Source organism: Falco cherrug, chromosome 4 (assembly GCF_023634085.1).
Source record: "Falco cherrug isolate bFalChe1 chromosome 4, bFalChe1.pri, whole genome shotgun sequence".
Taxonomy (NCBI): Eukaryota; Metazoa; Chordata; class Aves; order Falconiformes; family Falconidae; genus Falco; species Falco cherrug.
Window position 1 is genome coordinate 26,834,741 of NC_073700.1, and position 9,970 is coordinate 26,844,710.

The 9,970-nt window shown below is 58.0% G+C and overlaps 1 protein-coding gene across 1 annotated transcript; it reads right to left on the reverse strand.

Annotated features, from left to right (window-relative positions):
* Window positions 1–90: 90 nt before the first annotated feature.
* LOC102060041 (mesothelin-like protein) lies at window positions 91–8,959 on the reverse strand. The gene is made up of 16 exons (XM_055706575.1): window positions 8,655–8,959; window positions 8,138–8,169; window positions 7,576–7,625; window positions 6,891–7,011; window positions 6,678–6,763; window positions 6,120–6,246; window positions 5,824–6,014; window positions 5,631–5,721; window positions 5,393–5,538; window positions 4,619–4,835; window positions 4,270–4,425; window positions 3,959–4,092; window positions 3,557–3,687; window positions 3,287–3,387; window positions 2,127–3,051; window positions 91–1,426 (listed from the first exon to the last, which is right to left on the reverse strand). The coding sequence occupies exons 1-16, from the start codon at window positions 8,698–8,700 to the stop codon at window positions 1,344–1,346; spliced, it is 2,637 nt and encodes an 878-aa protein (XP_055562550.1). The 5' UTR covers window positions 8,701–8,959; the 3' UTR covers window positions 91–1,343.
* Window positions 8,960–9,970: the final 1,011 nt, after the last annotated feature.

Sequence of the window (9,970 nt, forward strand, 5' to 3'; positions counted from 1 at the left end):
TCTTCATTCGGACTGCCTGCGCGTTCATGTCTGCAGGTATCGGTCCAAATTAAATGGTCAGAAACCCAAGACATGCCTGTTAATTTTCTTTGGTGTTGATTACTCAACACTAAAGAGCTGAGGCTGTTCTCAGCTTTCTCATGGGGAGGGTATAAGAACTTTGTACTAGATTCATTGGGAATTTCTGTTCAAAAAAGCCTCAGTGCAACCTGTATCCAGTCCCTGAAATCCCCCTTTTCCCCCAGGAGGAGAGCCTGCCTGCAAAGACACTATAAATGTCCATTGTCCATGCTGTGCAGAAGGAGAACAGGATATCCCTGGTCTGTCCTTCACTGCAGACTTCTGGGTGGCAAGAGGCTGCCTGCATCCCATGGTGCTGGGGCACTAGCTAGGGTGCAAGAGAGCCGGGTGTAAGCAAGACAGTCTGCGTTTTTAACAGCATTGATCCCCTGATAACAATCTTGATATGTTTCATCATGCCTTGACACAGTCTCAGCAAATGGCATGCAATAGTGTCCTCAGCCCATGGAGAATGGGACTAGTAAGTGGAAGATGTGTAAGTTGGAAGGGGAAACGCTTTCTCGTAGTAGAGCTTTAGAGGAGGAGACACTAGATAATGAATGAAGTCAGACCAAAAAAAGTGGAAACTGTTTAGACTTAACCTAGGTAGAAAAACTGCAATACAAAGCACTAAAAGCACATCAAAGAACACATTTCATTAGGGGGAAAAAAAGTCGATTGATGTTTTATTATACAGCATTGCAACAGTAATCAAGATAAACTGTCTCCAGTTAATCATCCCTATAACTAGGCTTTGCGTAGTTTGAGGAAATCTTGATAAAAAAAAAAATCTCCTAAGTTCATGAAACAAGTTAAATGCGATTTAGTGTATCTCTCAGCTTTCAGACTGTGTTGCTGCACCATATTGTGCTGCTTTTGCAACGGCCAGTAACTCGAATCCCTGAGTTGTCCCAGTGTTTCGACAGACCACAGTGGGACTGCTTAGAAGGAAAATACCACTCAGTGTGAGTAGAGCTGGCAGATCTGGGCCTGCTGTCAGCATTAAGACATTGTCAGACCAGTCAATATTGCTGGTGATTTTATTATGTAGAGTAACTAGCTAGTAAGTACCTGTTGGGCTGTTTTGGGCTGGAAAAATAGCTGTCCTCCTTTCATTGCCCATCCTCAAAAGTAATAAAATTCTGTGCTGGTATCAAATGGACAAACTCTGTTCTTTTCCTGGGTTTCTGCTTTTCAGCAGGGAATTTGCCAGCCCCGTTATTTTGCAGGATGGTGAAAATTAAAGGAAGGATGTAGTGAGTATGGTGCTAGAGGTGGCAGTGTCAGAGAAGCCCTCGCAGCAGTGAGCTTCCCACGGCGGTAGTCAGCACGTGCAGTAGGCAGGAAGAGAGTCTGGATCCTGATCCTAGGTGGAGAACACAGAAAGAATTGGATTATCCAGGTGAAGAGCATGCGTGAGCTGTGAGGGCAGTAGGGTTGCTTTGCGATTCAGATACCCTGAAGAATCGCCCGTGTCAGGACAACGCTTTTCTGTCTTTTGTGGCATTACCATGCCTGCACCCCGGTTATAAATGTCACCTGGCCAGGAGTAGGCAGCAGGACTGAGTCTTACCTTCACCAGCATAAAGCAGGAGTAAATCTGTTTGAGTCATGAAAGCAACCAGTGTAGCTCTGTTAGGTTAAAGGACTAAAAAAAGATTTTAGCACTTTACAGCGATGCCTAGTCAGAAACACTACGTGCAGCTAAAAGATGGAAGGCCGTGTCCTTGCCTTGTGAAAAATAGTACCGTGCCTTGGCATTAACGGAATTACTCCAGCTCTCTGCAAAGCGGTGGATGCTCAGAAGGTGATGAGACATCTTAAGGTGCACCTCGCCAGACTTGAGAGCGCACAGGGTCTGAAGGCAGTACGCTCCAGACCCAGGGGCTGTAATGCCCTGCAGAGACACGTCACTACCTGCCCAGCCAGCAGCTGTGTGGGGCAACAGCGCACCGGTATTAAATCTGGCCCAGGAGCAAGGTAGATCGGCTGTTGCTTGTCAGTGAAGGCTTGTGCCTCACCAGCGGTTCGTAAGCCTTTCCCGACGCCGAACATTCACACCTTACCAGCTTCAGGCTGCAGGTTGATGTACCCGCCGGGTGTTGGCCTCGGTGGCTCTGGCACATCTACGGGTGGTTTTTTAGTGGTTTCACCGCTGCGGGTGGTGGAAGAGGGGCCAAGCAATGCCGGAGGGGCACCGGTCTTGCAAAGCAGTGTTGTCGTCGATGAGGTGACACTCTTCTGGGTGGAGACGGTAGAGTTGGGGGTCGGGGTGGGTTTGTGGGAAGGGAGGTTTGTTTCTGTGGCTGCAGTGGCAGAGGTGGAGTTGGGGACAAGGGTGCTGGGCATGACAGTGTGACGAGTGGCAGGAGCGGGGTGGGTGGTACCCCCGGGTGCTGGGGGGTTCATGGACACCAGTGGGGTGCTGGTGTTAGGGGTGGTACCAGCACTAGCGCTGGTGGTGGCCCTGCGTGTGAGAGCAGGGAGTGGGACAGAGCTGGGAGAGGTGGCATTGGGCTTGACAGAGGAGGGGGTGGCCTTATGTGAGGTGGCAGACTGGTGGATGGAGCATGGGATGATGGAGCTGGTGGTCAGAGCAGGTCTGGCAGCGGAGGTGGCAGCGGTGTAAGCGTTGGGGGGAGTGCTCTTGGGGGGGGCTGGGCTGAGAGCGCTGGGGGTGGGAGCCTTGTGGGGGCTGGTACTTGAATTAGCGGGGGGGGGGCTGCTAATGGCAACAGTGGGGAGGGTGGTGGGCACGGGGATGGTGGCTGTGGGGGTGATACTGGCCGAGGCAGTGGGGTGAGGAGGGGGAGCCGTCCTTGTGGGACCGGGTTCCTCCGTTCCCCCTTGCAGGCCGATTCCCAGGGTGCAGTCCAGTTCCCGCTGGGACTGTCTCTTCACCCAGCGCATCACCGAGGTCTCGTTCTCAGCTTCCTTCAGGGAAGGGAGGTTTTCCCCCAGCAAATTTTTCACATCCACGACGCTGAGTTTCTGCAGCACACATACAGCGTCATCTTTGTTAATCCTCACAGCCGGCATTGCTACAAAACGCTTTTCTAACAGGACTGCAGAGCAAGTAATAACTTCCAAACAAAAATTTTAAAAGGTAAAAAAAAAATAGAGAATTGGTGATCTGATGGGGCTCCAGCCTCAAACCCCGCTGCTCAGCCCTCGACTAGCTCTGCCCTTCAGCAGGGAAAAGGGCAGCAGCGTACCGGGAACGTACCTGCAGTTCGTTGGGATTTAGGGCAAGAAAGGTGTCCATGTCCATGTCTATGGCAACGCCAGCTTGAGCCAGATCCTTCAGGTCCTTTGCTGGAGCTCCACCTTTAAAGAAAGCACATGGCGCACCTAGACACGTGAAACGCTTCCAACGCTTTTGGAGGGGGTTTGGAGACTGCTAGGCATGTCTCTAGCGTGGCTAAACCCCCCGGCCAAGGAAGAGATATCGAACCTCAGGCGCCATGGGAAGGAGGGCAGAGGCTGGAACACCTACCCAGGTAGGGCCAGATCCGGCAGTAATACGCCCTGGTGCCAGCCTGGCCAGCAAAGGCCACCCGGGCTTTTCTGTAGAGTTGGTCCTTCTTGGTTTGAGAGCAAGAAGAAATGTTTAATTGTCCAGCAGTCCTGGGGCAGGGAAAGTCACAGGTTAGAGCTGGGGGCACCACTCCAAACCACAACTAAAGCCCTTTCGTCGGCCAGGGGAGATGAGTGGTCTGTCCCCACTCCAGTGCCAGTGGCTGGGGCAGGGGTGGGAGCGGGACGCAGCCATGCCACCCTGCTGCCCGCGAGTGGGCAGAGGTAAAACGGAGGTGGGGACCTGCCATCCAACCGCCCGCTTCCCCCGAGGTCCCAGGGGCTTCACAGGACTGAACAGCATCCCTAAAAAGCGGCTTACTGGATCGCTTCTGGAGATATTTGATTGATCCGCTCCTCCTGCAGATTACACAGGTGTCTTCCACCGATTTTCCGAAGCAAGGGCCCAGTCAAGGTGCCTCCCAGTGTCAGGTATCTGCTGAGCAGCTGCTGGACCTGGGAAACAAAGTTCAGTGGTTGCACGCTGGCAGGGAAGGAAGATGCTGCTGGTAGAAACGTGTGTGCTGCAAAACCGCTGTGCCACGCTCGGGCAACACCTTTGCCCCTGGCTGGGCTCGGGCACCATGCGGTCCCCGTTTGGGTTCCCATCCCCCGCTGGTGCTGTGGGTTTACCTGGGGAGCTCCCCACTTGCCATCCGAGGGGTTGAGCAGGGCTGAGAGCGTGTCACTGGATGTCACCGGCCACAGACTGATCTCCTGCACCGTGTACTGGCGGGACAGTGGCCCCAACAGCTTCAGCTGCTCCTCTGGGATCCCCGAAGGGTAAATCTGTAGGGTCAGGCCAGCAGGGCAGAAAAGAGGGTCAGGGAAGGGAAAAGAAGGCAGAAATGGGTGCAAAGAACCTCCTGGGTGCCTTCATCCCCGCAGCTGGCGACGCAGCACAGCAGGTCCTGCCTGTCCCGCAGCGTGCCCATGCTAACAGGGGGGCGGCGGGGGGGCTCCTGCCCTGTGCCACCGTCACCTGCTCCAGCTTCGCTTTCACGACCAGGAGGTACTCCACGGTGAGCGGCTGTTCCAGCAGAGCCCCCAGGTTTGCTTTTAAAACCTCATTGCTCAGGCACAGGTCGAACTGCTCCCTGGTGTCGTAGTCGATGAGTAAGAAGGGGCCAGCGATGGTGCTGGCCGTGATGGGCGCGGACAGGCAGCCTGCGGGCAGCGGGAGCAGGTCACCAGGCGGCCTCCCCCCCGCCCCGGTCCTGCCACGGGGTCCCACCAGCCCCTCAGGAGAACCTGGTGAAGGAACAGGGAATGGCAGTGACGTGGCTCAGGCCACCGGCTGGGACCGCGAGTCATCCTCCCACCCGCTGGCCCCCCAGCCCACGAAGACCCTTGTTTGCTTGCTTTCCTTAAAGCTATTCCTGCGGAAGCGGGTGCTGTTTCTGCAGGCACAAATGCTTTCTCCTGTCAAAGGCAACTCGGAACGGTCTGGCAAGGTGAGCCCTTTCCCACATCGCCCACCAGCACCCTCCGGTCGTGCCGCAGCCCACCCTGGCGCTGCCCTGGCCTGGGTTTGCTCCCCTGCCGGCTCCTTCCCGGCTGCTGCTGCCATATTCCCGCTCCCAGGTGCTGGAAGGACATTTCCCCCATCACCCCAGTTATGTTATGGGAATCCCACCGCTTTCTGCCCACTCCTGTCCCCCTCCCTGCGGGTGCCCAGATGCTAACCCACACCGGGGGTACTACACCCCCCAAGAGCTCTGAGCTGGTCCAGACTGGCCACCGCGAAGGGAAACACTCACGGTCCGTGCTCCGCTTCAGCCTGGGACGGGAAGCTGATGCTGCCGCGAAGGCCCTGAGGAGGGTCAGGGATTTCTGCCGCTGGGAACGTCCTTGGCTGCCGTACGCAGCCGTGATGCTGCTGCCGAAAGCCTCCCGTGCTGCCTGCCGGGGGGGCAGGGGGTGCTGGGTCCCGCAGCCTCGGGGCTGGCCTGGCTGAGGGCAGCTCACCCTGGGGTCCCAAGGAGGGGGCTTACCTCAGCCACCAAGTTCAGCGTGGTCTGGTTCAAAGCCAGCACGAGCGGCCCCAGATTTTGCAGAGTCTGTAAATCCCAGCTTGAAGGATCCCTGTGGTCATTGGGAGAAGGACCAGCTCAGCCTCCCACGGGCACCATCCCTCCTGCTCATTGCCCACCCCCACCCCCACCAGAGCAGATGAAGGCTCCTTACCCATACACTGTGCCCCCCCCAAGGAGCACGGCGTTGAGGGCATCTCGCTGGGCCGCTGTGAGCGCTGGGCAGAGCTTCAGGCTCTCCAGGACGCTGGGGTCTGAGGCCACGATGGTCTCTGGCTCCATGTCGCACACCAGTGCCCCGAGGCTGTTGAGCTGCTCTGGGCGCAGGCGGCTGCTCCTCACCCCCTGGCAGAGTCAAACCAGCCCTTGTGCAAACGCCTGGCGAGGGGCACGGGGGACCCTGGCTGCCCCTGGGGGGGCCCTGGCCGCCCCGGCTCAGCCCCCACTCACCAGGCAGGCCAGCGCCCCACGCAGCAGCCCTGTCCGCCGGGCTGAGCCCCTGGGCAGCAGGTCCAGGTTCCCGCGGGAAGCCCGGGCATAAAACGCTCCGCAGGTCCCACCACGCACCTCGGTCAAACTGCAAGGGAGCAAGAGTCGGGGACAAAGAGGCTCCTCGTGTCCAGGCAGGAGATCTTTAATTTGTGGTTTTTGTGGGCATGGGGAAAGTAGTTTTAAACTGTTGTGGCTTTCTGAGCAATGAGCTGCTGGGTTGCGTGGGGCTGGGGGTCTCCTACCCTGGGGAGGATGGCTCGGGCATGGACCATCCCCGTGCGCCCCATGCCATGGCCAGCCTGGCCCCAGCCTCAGAGAGGAGTAGGGTGAGGAGAGGACCGGGGGGTCTGCAGGGATGCAGATGCCCCATTCGGGTCTGGAGGTGCCTGCAGAGGTTAACTCTTCCCCCACCGCAGAGCTCCCGCATGCCCGGGCTGTGCCAGGGCCGCACTGGCCAGCACCGCGTGGTGTGATTCAGCCCCAAAACTGCAGCCGTGTGCCGCCCTCGATACTCACTCGAAGAAGAGCAGCAGGTCTGGTGGGTACTGGCCAAAATCAGCCGTCAGGTTCCTGGCAGCGAGCAGCCTGGCCAGGCAGGACAGCTGGGCGGAGAGAGGCTCGTCTTGTCAATGCCAAGGTGGTGAGAGCCCCTTCGCCCCGGCACCCCCCGGCTCCCCATGCCCTGTCAGGCTCCGGGGGGTTGCATGCCCCACTCCTGCCCCTGCCCACCTGGGCGCTGCTCAGCTCTGCTGTTCTGTTTTGCAGTCCCTGGGCAAAGGCGAGGATGTCGGCAGCAGGCAGGTCGCTGGCTGGGATGCACTGGAAGCTTTGCAGGGCCGGCGCTGAGAGGCTGCATTGGGGAAAAGCAGTTACATTTCACCATCTGCTTTAGCTCCCCGTGGAGGACAAACCCACCAGTTCCCTTGGGAAATCGCCCTTCACTCTGACCACTCTGCATGGGGTAAGTGGGAATAACACGGGGTCTCATGAGAAAGTCCCCTGATGGCAGCGCTGGGGCGCTGCCAAGGGGATACCCTGCAGGCGTCAGGATGTTCACCCTACGGCCAGGCAGGTGGCAGAGGTGCCCACCATACCCCAGGCTTTGGGAGAGAGATTGAAGCCAGCAGAGCCTGGCTTTTAGCTGCGGGGAGGCTCCTGGTACATCTGTGTCAGCCCCGTAAAAGAAAGGAAATTCTTGGTGTGTTTGTGCTACAACAAAAGCCGATGCAGCTGAAATCCCAGCCTGGGTGCCAGCACCAAACCGGCTGCACAAGGCTGTAAATCCTCTCCCAGCCCCAGTGACCTGTCACAGGGATGTGGGGAGAAATGCAACATCTACCATGCCAGCCCCACTGCCTGCACCCCCCAAGACTCCCCCTGCCTGTCAGAGTCCCCGGCTGGGGCTGGTACTTACTCGCTGTGTTGCTCTGTGGCAGACAGGACAGCTCCGATGGTCAGGGCGGCCTGGGGAGGAGGGTGGGGGGATGCTCAGCCCCAGCAAGGAATGGGAAAGGCTTTGAAATGCAGGGACCAAGCGGGGAATGGGATCTGATCCGGCTGGAGCACCCAGACCAGCTGCTGCTCCCTGCAAACCCCAGGGAGCCGGGAACCGCAGCATCCTGAGGCCGCCCTGGGTTACGCATGGGGACAAAAGCCACCACAGCTGCTCTCAGCAGTGAGGACCCTTCAGCGACGGGTCTGTCCTTGCTTCCCGGAGCTGGGGCGACAGCCAGGTGCCCAGCACGTTTAGGCTCCCAGCCCTCGGTTTGGGAGCAGGGCAGGGAGGCTGCTGGGCAGCGGGTGAACAAGGGATGGGATGGGAGATGGACGGGGACAGTGGCGAGGCCACAGCTTTGCCTCCCTGGAGCCAAGGGCTGGGGGAACTGCAGCAGCTCTGCCACTGCCGGCACCAGCTGTGAGGTTTTGGCAAAGCCCTGGCGTGTTGGGAGCTGCCGGAGCAGCTGGCGGTGACTCACCACTGCGGCTTTCACGAGGTCTGCGGAGAAACCTGCAACGAAGCGGGAGCCGGTTATAAAGCATCCACATTACCAGCACCTGCGACCCTACGCGCAGGTGGTCGGGGGCTGTTCTAAGGCAGCTCCAGGGTTAAAGTCTGGAAAGGACCTTATTTTCATCAATTTAATAATGTTTAGTAAGTGCTGGGGAGCACCGTGCGGAAAGCAGCCCCTGCAGCGCCCTGCAGCCTGCGCCAGCCCAGGCAACCCAGGGGGCTCCGGGTGGGTTTAGGGGACAGCTAGCAGGCACGTAGGATCTGCCCCCTGAAATCCGTCTGTGCGATGCCCAACGCCCTGCCACTGCAGCTGGGAAAAGCTCCCGCTGCCCGGGGATGCCGGCGGGAGCAGGAGGCAGAGCGCAGGCAGTGCCGGTTGGGAATGAGAAGCAGCTGGAGCATCCCCAGGGCCGGGGGGTGGAAGGGGGTCCTGGGGCAGGGTCAGCCTTAGGGGGACAAGATGTAACTCGCAGGTAACTCACAGAGGCAGAGAGCGACGGCTGCTGGGGCCGGGGCTGCCCGCACCATGCTGCTCGTGCCAGGGCTTTGTCCTTGGCACAGGTCAGGCAAGCTCAGCGCACAGGTGGGAGCCGTGTCCCACGCTCGGGACGGTGCGAGGTGCTCGGTGCTGGCCGGGCTGGGAAGGCGCTGAGGGGTCCTGCAGCCGATTCTCTGGTCCAGTACTGGGGCTGGAGCTGTGGGAGCCCCCTCAGTCCGGGGTCAGCGTGCCCCCCGTGCTCTGCAAGTGCCAGCACAACCCCTCCACAACCGAGGGAGAGATTTTAAGTCCTGTATAACAGAAAACAAAATTTCATTCTCCGTCCATCATTAAAAGAAACTCCACAATAACTTGTCCTCCCTGACACCAAAGCCCTGCTCCCACCTGTGCCCTGCAGGGACAGGGTCCCTGTCCATCCCCTGGCTCCGCATGGGACCATACCAGCACAGACTGGGAGAAATCCAGTGTGACCCAGTGGAGGAGCACCAGCAGGCATTGCCTTCCCCCTGTACCCAACTCCCCATCCCTTAGCTAGAAACCCCCGATAGAGAATAACCCCCCATCCTAGAAGTGCCATCGATGGGCTGCCCAGAGCAATTAGCTTATTGCCCTTGGCACCAGATGTGAGTAGTTTTCCCACTAAGTCTCAATATGTTCCCCAAATCCCACCGGTGGCCTTGCCGAGTCGCTCTGTCCAGGGGTATTTGGCTCAGCGAGGAGGATCCAGCAAGGTGCTCACCCACCTGCGGTGGCCGGGGATGGGCAGCACTGGGACGGCTCGGCACTTATCTGCTGCGGGGTGGGGATGTTGCTCTGAAAACGGGGTGTGACGGGGCCGTTTCTCAACACTGTTTGGTAAAGCTGCTTTCTCTTCTGGGTTTGGGGTTGGGTTTTTTCTTCTTTCTCAAAGGTCACTTTGAACTTTGCGACAAATGAGTTAAATCCTCTGGTGTGGTAATTTCTGATGGAGACAAAGGTCCTCCCAGTGAGTGAAAAACCTCTGAGCTATTCGGGAATGTATTTTATACAGCAACGGGTGCAGAACAGAGGGGTCCTCGGTGATGGGCTCAGCACCCCTCCAGGAGGTGCTTCCCTTGCGCCTGTCCTTTTTGCCTCAATCACAGACAATCCCATTTCCTTTTTTACACCTTCCACCCTGCAGTCTCTGACCATGCCCTGCAATGCCATCCAGCACATGCCACGAAGAAGGAGACCAAAAAAAGGAAGCAAAGCCTTTCCGAGGCTGTGTGATGAAAACTGGGATGAGCCCGATGCTTTGCAGCAGCAAACGTTATCTGA